General features: G+C 39.2%; 2 protein-coding genes across 2 annotated transcripts in view; one reads left to right on the top strand and one right to left on the bottom strand.

Annotated features, from left to right (window-relative positions):
* adamtsl4 (ADAMTS like 4) overlaps nucleotides 1-618 on the bottom strand; it is a 42115-nt gene extending 41497 nt beyond the window's left edge. Inside the window, exon 1 of the mRNA XM_087812666.1 lies at nucleotides 346-618. Coding sequence (XP_087668792.1) covers nucleotides 346-368 — 23 coding nt within the window. The 5' untranslated portion in view covers nucleotides 369-618. The remainder of the gene's footprint in view (nucleotides 1-345) is intronic.
* itga10 (integrin, alpha 10) overlaps nucleotides 1-14604 on the top strand; it is a 370978-nt gene that overhangs the window by 215707 nt on the left and 140667 nt on the right. The gene's annotated exons all lie outside the window — the stretch shown is intronic.

The following is a 14604-nucleotide window of genomic DNA, read 5'->3' as shown; positions in this document are numbered from 1 at the left end:
AAAATCCCAGACAAAGGTCCCCGCAAGAGTCCGGCACAAGAGAGCCGCTCAGGCTGAAGTAAAGACCCCCTACCGGAGCCCACGTTTCCCGGCCGCAACAGTGACACAGTGTGGAATAATCTCAGAGGTTTAAACGCACAAAGCGGTGGAATTCCACCCGAGAAACAGCCCCACACACGGGGGGGAGAAAAGACTCTCACTACTGGATCCAACCCTGGAGGGAGATTCGGGGGGATCTAGTGGATCTGACGCGCAACTTTACAAAAAAAAAAGCGCGTCGTGCGTAAAAGCGAATAAAAAAGTGAAAAACCAACTCTCAGATCAGATGTTGTAAACCAGCGGTACCTGTACAGAAGTCCGAGCAGCATGCTCCTCCGAGATCCAAAAAGACAGTCACTGATCGATTATTGGAAATCCACAAGTCCGAGTGACTCTGAGGAGAAAAGTCCAGCACAGAAGTCTCCGAGCTCTGCGTGTCCCCTTCCTCCTGTCACAGTCACTCCCCGTGATTCTCCTTTTTTTTTTTTTTTTGAAAAAGTGGGACGGGTTCTTTTTCCTTTTTTTTTCCTCCTCTCAGTTCTCTCCGCAACTTTTTTTTTTGTTGGGTCCTTATTATAAACCAGTGTGACGTGTGTGCAGCCAGGGGGGTGTGTGTGTGCCCCCCCCCCCCACACACACACACACAGGTCAGGAGACAACAAAATGGACAGATTACACAACTCTGCTTCACACACACACATCCATACGACACACTGGGCTGTAATAACTGCACAAGCCGACATAAGAATCCTCCATTGTGATCCGGAAACGCATCTGCAGCGAGGAAGCCATGATGGAGCTTCCATTGTGCCAGAACCAACACGAGCCATGTCAATGGAGGTGTCACACACACACATGAAAAAAAGTGGTGGGTTGAGGGATGTTATGATGGTTGTTTACAGGATTATTGACGCGGTCTCCCTCCCTCTGGACTTCCCAGTGAGTCACAGAGAGATCTGGAGATGTTGGGGCGACATGAAGGGTCAATAGAAGATAGAAGAACAAACACTTGTGAGCTTCCATGTAAATACAACTTCCTGTATAATCTGTGAGGTTTGCAACGTATTTATTTTATTCCTTTTCTTATCATTTCAATGGTACAACTTGTTATCTTCACTTACACAGAGTATCTCATCTGTGGCATTTGAAGTCACTTAAACAAACAGTGTCTTTGTAACAGCTCAGCGTTGCATGATCTATTTTGGTTAATGTCCAAAACCATATCATACTTCAATAATGACTTTATTTAGTAAAAGAAAATTGATTTTTTGGATTAAAACGTTTAACGTAATATTTCTGTTATGGGGGAAATGTCTACATATTTGTTAAAAATGACAAAAAACATGCATTTTCAGGGACCAGTCGGTTCTGAAGAACTAAAAGTATACTTGAGATGCATAATCTGAATACAGATACTGTTTAACTGAATGTTTAGCTCTATCTTAATTTGTCTCAAGGTAAAGGTTGTTGATGTTTTTTGTTTTGTTGTTTTTATTTTTCGTATTCTCTTTTTTTCCTTTCTTTTTGATTTGCCTTTGTATTACTGTGTTTCTTGTATCTACCTGATGGGTGACTTGAATAGGAGTACCTTGTTGTATGTATACTACATAATATGGATATATCATCTATGATTGATGTGAATTGACAATAAACAAGTTCAAAAAAATAAAAACTGCATTTTCAATTTACTTTAAATACCGGTTTTCACCTTTGCCATCTTAGCGTAAATCTAATTTAATAAATCCCCTTTTATTATAATTTGAATGTCCCTGTTATAAAAGTATAAAATAAAAGTTTCTCAGTCTATTATAAAAGTATCTTGTAACGCTCATGTCAAATATATATTTGTATTAATTTATCAGTTTCCTTATTGGCTTTAGCCAAGGTAAAAAAAAAGTGACCTCCATCCCATTTGCAACATAAGCGAGGAGTGTGTAAAAGTAAGGTCAGATAACTCAATATTTAAGAGCTCATGTGATTATTGATCTGGTGAGACCTGGAGAGATCAAAGTTCTTCGCTCAACTAAGAAAGTCAAAGCGTCATCTAGACTTGTACTTTCTCTCGAGCCATGGCAGGGCCACATTAAATGACATGGGGGGGGGGGCATCTTCGAAAGTCACACCTGAACACCAAAAGAAGACAAGAAACAAGTCATACGTCCAAAAATAAAAGGGATTCAACGATAAGACCGGGAAGTTCTTCTCTTTTTAATTCTGTTTTGCCGTGATGACTTCACGAATGGTTTGGAGTCTGAATGAGCGTCAATCTGGATAAAGTTAATTTAACAACACGAGGGGTGAAGCGTGAGACCGGAGGCTGTGACACACATCAAGGCAGGGAGGATCACAACGAGGAGAAATGAGCGGAAAGAACAAAAAGATTTTTAAATCGAGAGAAAGATTTAATAGAGAGTCAAGCGTTTTCTGATGTGTTATCATGTCATGTATGTGAAACGACTCCCAGCCGAAGCTGCTCCGACACGGTGACGCAGATTAGCCTCTTCAAACGCGGCTCTAGGGGCCAGAGTTTGGGACTTAAACACATAACCGGGAGGCTTAAGATTTCATCTGTCAAAATAAAGAGGTAAACACCGAGCGCGTCTGTAGGTTACCGACAGCCAGCGATTTTCGTTGAAATGGATATCTTTGTACTTCTGAGCAGCGTGTCTATCAGGGACTACAATTAGCCAGAGGTCATTGCCATGACCACCGGTGGTCCGTGACCACTTATAGCACCGGAGGTCCCTCCCTCCGTTTGTCTCGCCCTCTCTTCAAATACCAAGAGAAGCCGTATGTAATGCGCGGGACACGCCATGAAGACCCTGATTAGCAAAAATGTCGGGGTGTGTTTACACGTGTCCGAGTGTCGCCGCGGATCCATGAGTGGAGCCAGATCTGTTATGCGTCTCAGATGGCGGATCTAAATCATAGCGCTGCAGACCGGGGCCCCGTGGGAGTTGTAAATCACTCACAAACTTCTAGCATGCACACACACACACTCCCGCCCTCCAGAAATTGCAAAACACCCCCGCCTGAGGCCCGGTAGTCGTCGTCCCGAGACCCAGTTTCTATTAAAGTTAATGAAGCCCTCGGGCACAGGGGTCGGCACTTTAGGCAGGAACACCTCAAATTGCCCTCAGTTAAGTGGTCAGTCATTTATTTTCGGGTCAAGCCGATGGAAAGTGTGACCACTGGTCCGTGACTCGAGTGTGTTCGGGCGTCTTTTTCATCGTCGTACTTGTAGAGCATCGGTGGAACTTGAATATACACGACAGGAACGTTTTCATTTTTAAATAAAAACGTCAATAAAAACAGTTCAATCATCACGTCGTAAAAGCCGGAGCCATGTGTTCCGCCTTCTCAAGGTCCTTTTAAATACATTACATTGGTTTGTAAACAGTTCATTACCTTCAGATTATATTAAGTTTAACAGCAGTTTTCAGAGAAAAACATGTATAATTAGACACTAAATAACCTTATATATCATATATATTTCCAACACATTGGACAATGTTGCTCCTAAAACTTTACCTTCTTTATTGTCTTTTGTTTGCTTTCTATACCATAGATGTACGGCTAGGAATCAAACTTCGGTTCAACTTCTGACACTAACTGGAATGTTCTGGTAGCAACGAGTATCGAAACATGCTTCGTCTTTCAGAGCCAAGTTTTGGTTCCAACGCGATATCAACTTTATCGTGTGAATTTTTCTGAAGAAAAGTGGTCTTTTGCACTGGAAATTATTCTGTAAACAAACTTTGTTTGAGTGAAAAGGTTAAAAATGTAACTCGAGATTTGTATTATGTGTAATGTACTGCAAAACAAGGAACTTGTATTAAAGTAAAGGTATTACTATTAGTACTGGTATCATATATATTTCCAGACCTACAACTACCTGAGGACACACATCTCTACTGACTCCTTTAAGAAACATCTTAAGACGTTTCTATTTTTTCAGGCTTTTCCTTGATTTTCTGGAACTCCTGTTGTGTTATCAGTTTTATCTTGATCTTTAAAGTATATACTTTATTGAATATTGTTTTGATTGTTTAAGCGCTTTGTGACCCTGGTCTCGAAAAGCGCTATATAAATAAATATTACTTACTTATATACGCGATTGCGCATAAAGGACCATCCTAATATGATAGGAATACTTTAAAATAATAACACAAGTAACAAGGACAAAATAGGCAAATTATTATATATAATTATATAATTATAATATAAGTTATTTCAATGTAAATATTTTCATGGTTTCAATATTATATTCCAAAGAAAATAACAACAAATAACATATTAAGATATGTTCATGGTGGTAATTATCCAAATAAAAATAAAAACTTAAGGTTTCACTTTAAGTCATTTGGCCATAGTCGGTTTTTTACTAATGGAGGGAGATCTAGGGAGGCGAGGAAGGGAATGCAGACGGGGGGGGGAGAAGACTGAAAGGGGTTATCATGTTACAGAGCAAGATAAGGTAAGAGTGAAATGAAAAACAAGAACATTAGTTATGACACAAAGAGAAGAAGAAGAGTTAGAAGAGTCAGAGTCAGAGATGCTCGGTAGAAGATTAAAGTTAAGAAGGTCAGGTAGTTTGGACCAATGAGATTAGACTGTGTTAGAAAGAAGAATCTTAGAAATAGAGATTCCTGGAAAAATGGAAATAAACGATCGTGACTGGACAGACTTGACACATTTTATTGTATTCATGTATCTATTGAAACAATGTTGTGTTATTTTTTCATGGTGTACACAGTAAGATTGCCACACCCGGAGCAGAAGAACCACAGTATTTGTGAGTAATGGATTTATTCACTGCTCAGGTCAGAGTTACGACGTAGTCGTTTGGAGCCAGTAAATACTTTTATAGAGTTTCCCTTGAATGGCCAACACAACGTCACGAGGCCGAAGCTCGAAACGTATCACGTTAGTCAATGTGTAGGTTTTTAGATTTTACACAAGAGATAGTTACAGTAAAATGAATAAAGTTTCTGGGAAGAAAAACCTTCCTGGATTCATCACTACTTCGACGACAATCTGACTGACTTTCTATTCTTCTTGTAAAAATGGATCCACTGACGCGCTCTGGTCATAATCGACTCTTGTCTTTCCCGATACTTTGTTTTGGCCGAGCTCAGCTGTTACCTCTGAACTAATGGAGGGTCCTGGGCTCCAACATGCCTGACTGCCCCGAGGCCAGCACTCGCTGCATGACTGACTCCGTGAAATGATCACTTGAACCCAAATTTCACTTTTTTCCATCTTTCACTTTCTGTTCCACTCACGGAGGATCAACTCAAATGCCTTTTTCTCTGCCGTGTATGATCTAATCTGGGTTATTAGGATGCACAGCAGGTTCACGACTCCAGCGTTCCTCCTGGTTCCAGATCCCAGAACGGAAGAAGCTAAAACAAAGTGTGACCATGAGTTATTGAACTTTTCTGCGTCTTTTGCATGTAAAATAAAGAGAAATTTGCGGGACTATATGTTGTCTATAGTTACTTCATTTATTTTTAATCCCATTGTTCGGATTAAAATTTAGATTAAAAATGTGTATTTTTTAAATTATTATTTGGAAAAAAAAGATATATATATATATATATATATATACATTTCTAATAAATGATTTATACTTATTTATACTTGATACTACAATTTACCCAATTTCTGGATTTCAACACATCTTTTTTCGCACTGTAAACATTTAAAGTCAGTTTAACTAAAACATTTAAGTATGAAAACTCAACTTTTTGTTGTTTTAAAGCTGCAAATATAGTTTTAAAAGTTACATTGTTGTCGTTTTCAAACTTGTGAATATAAATAGTACTTTTTTGCTTTGTTTTCTAACAGTGGTCCAGTTAAATTCCCTCTTATTTATAAGTGAAAACAGGTTTTCTTTGGTTCTAATGTGCATCAAAGTTACATAATATTTAATTGTTTACAAATGGTCCCAAATACTACGCTTCAAAAAAACTTTAGTGGCATTTTTTTCTAATTTCTAGTCAAAATACCAACATTTCTTTGAGATACATTTATAACACCTGGAATATTGTGAATTTACACTTCTTCTATTGGTTCATTTTCAACATATCTTATGAAAAATGTGTGTTTTTTAAAACTTATTTTCTCATTTAGATACATCTTTTAAAAATATTTTATCTGTGGGGAAATTGAGCTGAAACAATGGAGAAAACAACAACGGGGATACAATTTCAATTACATATCGTTATATATATATCATATAAATACGATCAAGTAATAAATGATGAATATACAGTTAATTCAATATTAAGCTGTTTAAAACCAGATCTGTATTACGGCCATGAAAGCATGTTGCATTATGGGAGATCTATTTTTTCCCATGTAAGATGCATTATTATTCCAGAATCACCAGATTTAACTTCAACCTCGGGCCACATAAAACAACCTTCAAGGCCAGATTTGGCCCCTGAACCTGATCGCCATGTTACTAAAAAAATAAAAAATCCGATCGAACATCGACTGCTTCCCACATGTACATTCCAGTCTCCACATGTGAGTCAAAGGATGATCCTGAACGGCAGCATGAAATCCTACCCGAGCTCACATGTGTGCAGGTTGAAAGACGGGAGCAGAGCAAGGCACTGACAGCCTGAGAAAGAGAGAGAGAGAGAGAGAGAGAGAGAGAGAGAGAGAGAGAGAGAGAGAGAGAGAGAGAGAGAGAGAGAGAGAGAGAGAGAGAGAGAGAGAGAGAGAGAGAGAGAGAGAGAGAGAGAGAGAGAGAGAGAGAGAGAGAGAGAGAGAGAGAGAGAGAGAGAGAGAGAGAGAGAGAGAGAGAGAGAGAGAGAGAGAGAGAGAGAGAGAGAGAGAGAGAGAGAGAGAGAGAGAGAGAGAGAGAGAGAGAGAGAGAGAGAGAGAGAGAGAGAGAGAGAGAGAGAGAGAGAGAGAGAGAGAGAGAGAGAGAGGAGAGAGAGAGAGAGAGAGAGAGAGAGAGAGAGAGAGAGAGAGAGAGAGAGAGAGAGAGAGAGAGAGAGAGAGAGAGAGAGAGAGAGAGAGAGAGAGGTGACGGACAAGGACACAATGGCAGTGGAGAGAAAAGGCACATGAAAGGGAATGTGGCTAAAAGAGGTAATGGCAGATTAGATGGGAACTGAGGGAGTATAGGAGGAGAAGAAGAAGAAGAAGAAGAAGGAGGAGGAGGAGGGGGTTGTCTGCCTCAAATGGAGTCAATATTTGCTCCATTCCACCAACACGGTGCCAGAGGTCTGATCAAAGCGGGGGTCTTCAGGGAGAACCAGAGAACCCGACTGACATCTTTAGGGTTTAGTCTGGACGGGGATGAGAGCCGCGACACTGACTCTCTTCACCGATCACTTTTCTTTCTTTTCCACCTTCTGAGAAAACTGTAATCAGAGGGTCCCGGGTGGGCGAGGGATCGAGTCAACATTGGATCAGAATATAGGCTCGTGAAAAGTGTTCTGACGAGGAAGTCCAGTCGTCACCGGCGAGACGCCTGGACTCAGACGGAGACTAATTGGCCGACAATGCTGCTCCAAAACATTTGTTCCAAAAAAAAAAAAGCGTTCAGACAAAGAGACACTGTCGGCCACAGAAGCCAACAGGTCGCACGGCAACAAACAAACGCACACGGCGCGTGCTAACGTCTTTAAATTCCCGTCCAATTTTAGTAATCTAAAGCAGGACAGGGATTTACTGAAGATATCCTTCACACGGAGCTGTCGTGAGGGGCCGGGGTGAAGAAAAAGAGGGAAACTTATTAAGAGACAAGAGGAAAGAGGTGCAAGCTCGGATATAAAAAGGACATTCATACCATTTTAAAATACTATATATCTTATTTTATTATACAGTAACTTATGTTATAATCTACCTTATGCACTATTTGTACACTTGTACTTTTGTTGCTCTTTTTTTTTTTAGATTTTTATTCTTTCAAATGTGTTTATAGTTATTTATATATGTATGTATATATATAAATATATGTTTATTTTTACTGTGCACTTTTGTTGGGGGTACAAAGTAAGAATTTCATGGTACGTAGTACATATGACAATAAACGCTTTGAATCTTGAATTTAATGATTTTATTTAAATATAAATCTGAAAAATACTTTGGAAAAATCATGCAAACACGATATCAATGTTTTTTATTGTTTAAAAAAAGAGAAATAATAAAGAGAGACGTACTAACTAATGTTTCAAAGTTGAAATATTAAAAAATTATTAAATTAATTTGTCAATATGATGTATTTATTTATTTCCTCTCGAGGGTCAGGGGCCATACGCAGCCCTTTGACAGCATTTATGCGGCCCTCCTGATGTCAACAAACAATATTATTGTAACGTGTTTTTGTGTCAATCATTACTAGTTAAATTCAAAATCTAACTTTTAATATGTGCTACTTTTTCCCCTCATTTCTTTTTTTTTTTTTAAATCGTAATTTTTGTACATCGTCTGTAATTATTCAATCAAAAATTTTGATTTTATACTACTAAATGTTCATGTTTTTCCATGGAGTATTCATGATTCATATATGATTTTAAATAAATATGATACATAATAGAAATAGTTAAGTTTTACACTATCAAAAAAAACTTGATTTTCTTATTTTCTTCAGGTTTGATGACCCCTGAGTCGCAGAATATAATGCGGTCCCTTAGGAACCAAAATGAGTCTGGAGTTGCCGAAAGCAACACCTATAGTTACAAGTCTTGATATAAAACCCTATAACAACAATAGATTAGGAATTCTGGAGACTTAGCTCAAATTCAATCCCAGAATTCAAAAGACGTCCAAAAAAAACCTCAAAGGTATCCAAAAAAAAAAAGCCTTTCTTTCCATTTACCTACGTATGGAAAGTCTGAGCAGATTAGCACGCCGCGGTGCACACGGAACACAAACGCACCATGAGATCCGACCGAACCCATGTGTGCCGGGGGCCCTAAGTCTCCTCTCGCCGCTGGGTCCGCACAAGACTGGATACGCATGAGGCCCCTGCAAACTGCTGCGTGCTGCATATTCCCACACAGATTTGCATTTCATCAGGCAAATGATCTAGTCCGGTTTTTTGGGGAGTCCCTCTGAGGGTATTGAACGTTGCGTGAACTGAAAACTAAACTTAAGATGAATTCGCTTTGAATAATTTGTGAATATTTTGTGAAATATTCACCTTTACTTTGAGATCAACCTCCAGTCTATGACAGATGAATACAAGACTAGTGTAGTACACACTGAGATCTACACACTAGGATCTGGTCTTGGGTTCTTTTTTTTTTTAGATCTTAATGAATGAGAAAACGCTTACATTTGAGTCTCGTGGAGACGTTTGTATCTTTTACTCATGACTCAGACGCTCATAGATGACCATAGACATCAATTAACTGATCGGTTTTAGCAACTGGAAGATCTCTGGACGAGAACCATGGTTTAGAGTTATAAGTGGTAGTAGATTCAGCTAAAAATTTAAATCCAGGAAACCAAAACTATAAATCTTCTAAAGCAGTTTCCTTGACAAGATGCTATCCTGCTAAAAGCTAATCTGAGCCAGTATTATTGCAATCCATTCATCTTAATTCTACTTTTTTTTAGCATTTGAAATATGGTTCGTAGTGCGACAACAGAAGTTCACAGTTCTCCCTTCCTTGTCCTAGTGAGAAAATTAACTTTAATATCTTATCATCAGGTTTTGACGCCGTCAATCACTAGTCTCCTTGGCAGAGGTAATGAAAACCCTGCATGTTTCGCACCAAGACGCATAAGACAAACAAAAGAGTCCCTGAAAATCAGGGAAAAGCACACATAAGAATGTCTTAAGATGTTTCTTGAAGGAGTCAGTAGATCCATCAAACAGAGGAAGATCGTTCAAAAGCTAGAGCTGACAACAAGGATTTCTCTCCTCTGGTCCGGAAGCGTGTTCAGGATCCATCAGTAGATTCTGATCCACAGACCTCAGAGCCCGAGCTGGGGTGTAAGGCTGGATCAGATCAGTGATGTAAGGAGGAGCCTGACCATGAATAGATCTGAAAGTACGAACCAGAATTTTAAAGTTGATCCTGAAAGAAACTGGCAGCCAGTGAAGAGTTTTAAGGATCGGAGAAATGTGAGTTCTTCTACTAGAGCTGGTCAGAATTCTAACTGCAGAGTTCTGTATAAACTGCAGGCGAGACAGATCCTTCTTGTTAAGACACGCAAATAAACTGTTACAATAGTCCAGACGAGAAGAAACAAACGTATGGATTATAAGATCCACATCGTGTTGTGACAACATTTTCCTAAGTTAAGAGATTTTTCTCAGTTGAAGGAAAAAGTTTGTCAGTTTTCTGCAGTTTTGAACTAGAGACATGTCTTTGTCAAATACAACACCCAGGTTTCTCAGGCTCAGTTTGACAGACTGGCCTAAGTCACCCAAGGAACCTGGAACCTTATCGACAAGAACGACAAACTTGATTCACAACAAAACTTGAACTTTTGAGCACCAATAAAAACCAAACCTTCAACTGACCACTGCTTCTCTGACAGCCAGGCTCAGGTTACCTCCCAAAAACAAGAATCCTTAGATCACCCAGAGGGTCAAACTCTGAGGTCAACTTCTCCATTTGTTTCCCAAAGCAGCAATGTTGGGTGAGAAACAAAGGTTAAAGGTCATTAAAGGTGTGATGGACTTCGATGGGAAGATAAGGTTTGTTTTTTTGCAAAAGAAGTGAGGAAGTGGTATGAAAGGAAAATCTGTATTTAAAAGTAAAGAGAAAGTGAAGAAGATGATCTTCAGGTTAAAGAAGACAACAGTCTTGTGGAGGACAGAGGTTACTTAGGGAGGAGACCACAGGGCAGATCCTGGACCAGTCGTGACATTTTCAAAGTGAATCAAGGAATGTGTCAGAATGAATCTCTGAGCTGCTCCGGAACATCTTTGAAAACAGCGATATAGAAATGTCTTCTACAAATTGTTATTTGTTAGCATTGTTGTTTTTAGCATTATTTGGTGTTGTCTGGAACTATCATGGCTACAAATTAAAAAATTCAAATTAGAAAATCTATTTTTTAAATTATTATAATCAGAACATGAACCTCTATTTGTAAAAAGAGATACTATACTACTATACTATAATATATATATTAATTAAAAGGTGTTTGATTTTGTCTTATTCAATTATAAAAAAATAATGAATATTTTAACCTATCAATACAAAATATATATTCAATTATTCTGAAAAAAAAAAATGTAAACAAAAAAAACAAAGTATCAACAAAAGAAATTTAGTTTTATTTTTTATTTTAAATAAATTAAATCAAACCATTCAATATTCTGAAAGAACTGATAAACTTCCATAAAGATGCATTCAATTTAAATTTGAAGCATTAATATTTATGATGATTTATGGCCTGTGGGATCATTTAAAGCAGCCCAGCTAAATAAAGGACTTCATTTTTTGTAGGAAAAGTTAGGGTTTGTATAGCTCTGATCTAAAAAACTTGTTTTCTTCTTCTCAAGGTGCATGTTTTGGCTTCTTCAATGTCCCTTTAGGGACTCCGTAGTTTCTGATGGGGACCGTCAATAAAATACTATTAATAACCTCCCAATCTACAAGAATTCACCTTCAATGGTTTCCTGGTCAAACAAGGCGTAGATCAACGATCATAGGTTGACCTTGAATTCTTTCCTAGAACACGTCTCCTTCTTGACGTACAAAATTTTAATCAACAGTTTTCGTAGTCTTATGTTACCGAGTCTAAGGTTTTTAAAAAGGCTCTTTTTTTCCTCCCACCCACTGCTTTCTGTCAGAGCTCGTACGTCTCAGGACCGACCCCGTAAACTCGGGGGGGAAAGTATGGAGAATCAGGGGCGTCGTCCACGTGGGTTGGCAGAGGGTCTCGAGGCTAAATCACAAACGGATGCCTCTGGAGCTCGAGAGAGAGACGATTCTCAGAGCAGGCCGGCTCTTGCGTCTTACTTTACCCCTTTTTGGAGAGTCAACGTGACCTCTGACCTCTCGTTGAACCCATGAACTCCTCTCTCTCCCTCCTGAAAAACGATTCAGCAGGTTGGCTCGAAACAATAAACTGAATTCCTTCCTCGTCGCCGGAGAAAGAGTGTCTTGTCTGCTCTCACCAGGTGATCGGGGGGACAGAGAGAGAGAACTTCCTTCGCTTAGTTCATCTGTCGCTTCGCTGGCAACCTAAGGTGCGAAACCGCACGGGCGGCGTATTAAGAGTGGAGTCGCTGCGACAGGCCTGATGATGAAGTCAGAGGCAAACATAAGCAACGTTTGTTTAAGAGAGAAGAGAGAGAAGAGGGGTCGAGGCGAGCCAGAACGGTGAGGGTGGGCTGCGGTTACCACTCGACCCGGGCCAAGCAGAAACAACTTGTAAGCATAAAAAAAAAAAACTTCTTAAATCGTGAATATAAAGCCTTTAAAAAAAAATAAAATGTGTGTTTGATTCATGCGGGGAGGAGCGGTTGCATCCGATGATAGCTCCACTGCTTCACACAGATGTTATTGATTTGTGGCTTCAGCGGCGTAACCTCATAGGATCGGATCCCAGGGACGACGGACAAAAGGTTCTAAAGGAGGAAGATGAAGGTTTCTGTGCATCAGTAGCTCAGATAACCAAATAAAAAAGTTTTTGGAGTGAAATATGTTTTTCCCTTTTAAGAGTTTTACACGTATTTATTTTATCCAGCTGCGAGAGGAACGTTCTCATTAGCGAGAGAACGTCCCACCCTGGCTGAGAACATTCCTGGAAGCCAAAGAGGAAAAGTGCGCGAATCCCTGGAAGGAAAAGCTTCAGCGTCGTCTCATGATACACCGTGTTGGACGAACCATTGAGCCACACATGCAGCGACGCACGTTTAAATGGAACTACAACAATAAAACATTATTACATTCTCTTTGTGCATCATTATTTAGAACCGGAATTTGTTCAGTCCTTTTGCTGAGCTCTTGGGAATTTAAAAATGAAAAAATGTGAATAATTTCCCAATTTGTACAGAGCCCCTCGGAATTCTCATTCTGCGAAATTTTCCAAAGAAGAAAAATAGATTTTTTTAATTCAAAATTGTGGTGTTTTACATACCACCCTGAAACACTTGGAAACGGTGTCTCTGTAATCTCCAGAAGATCCAAGTTAATTCAACCAAAACCTGTCAGGAGCCAAGGTGAAAAGCTGGGAAATTGCAACAGAGATTTTTTTAAACCTACTGGTGTACTTGCTAGCTTAGCTCCTTTCTACTCTCTGAACCGGTTATCTCAGGGTCAGGATGACCCGAAGGCCTAAACACATGTGTTTGTGGTATCCCTTGGGTTGCCTCCTCCCTGGCTTCCATAAATACATATGCAGTGGTGGAGGGCGTTCATCTTGAACAAGAGGCCACACAAGGGATACCACAAACATTTGTTTTTGGGCATTCGGGTCACCTTGACCCAGAGATAACACAAAGGTTAGCAAACCTATAATTTCCCAATTCAAATTGATTATAATCAAAAATGAATTTGGAATAAATTTATGTAATTTGCTTCAAATAGATTTCATCTTGTTCGTTGAGATGTTAAAGATCATTTTACACTGAAAACATACTTCTAGGTCAGGGGTCCCCAACATTTTTTTTGCACCTCATGACCGGTTTACTGACAAAAAAAATGGCAAAACCTGAATTAGTGAATAAAATACTTTTTTTTCTACAACTAGATAATCCTGTATAGTTTGTTTTTCATAAATCCGGTTTGTTTTATTTTCAAAATAGAATATCTTTAAGACATAATAATCGATACTACATAAATAAAATAAAAAATAAAGTACTTTTCTTTCTCTACAGCCTGGTATCAAACGACTTGTGGACCAGTACCTGTCCCGAGGTGCTTAGGTCACGAAAAAATATACTATTAGTAGGTATTGAAGTCATATTTGTCTCATATAATGTATTAAAATAATTATCTACACATTTTATGTAAATTAAAAACAAGTTAAAACATTTTTTTTAATGGATATTGGGTTTTTTATTAAACAGTGCTGTAATTACAATTGTAAATAAATGAAACCTGACATTAAAGTTAATAAATGGCTTAAGATAGTTAAGTATCTTAAATAACAAGTGATAGAATTCAGGATTAAATTGAACTCAATTGATGAAACAACTCAACTACTGCAAATACAATAGACCCTCAGAGCGAGAGGAAGCTGGAGCAACAACACCTCTTCATCTCTGGCTCACCTGTGGGGCGCTTCAGCTCCACCTGTGAACACACCTGCTCAGCTGATCACTCGGGGAAATCTGCCCGAGCGGAATTTTACAAGGCAAACGTGAGCCGGATCTATTTAAAGGGGTCGAGATAAAGACGGTGTGTGTGAGGGTTCAACGCTCACAGGCAGGTCTTGACCAGCGAGTCTCTGTCACCGATTGGCTGGCGGCCCAACAGACCTCCTGTTATTGTTACGAGTGGCTTCGCTCCCGGAGGAAGCACCGGCAGCCACGTTTTTTCTCTCTTTCTGAAGCACATGAACATGACATGACAGCCACACATGTAGAGGTTATTTATAAAGGGGTGGGAGGGAGAGAGGGACAATAAAAGA

The sequence above is a fragment of the Callionymus lyra genome, chromosome 17 (genome assembly GCF_982586985.1).
Source record: "Callionymus lyra chromosome 17, fCalLyr1.hap1.1, whole genome shotgun sequence".
Taxonomy (NCBI): domain Eukaryota; kingdom Metazoa; phylum Chordata; class Actinopteri; order Syngnathiformes; family Callionymidae; genus Callionymus; species Callionymus lyra.
This window is presented reverse-complemented; position numbering and strand designations above follow the sequence as displayed.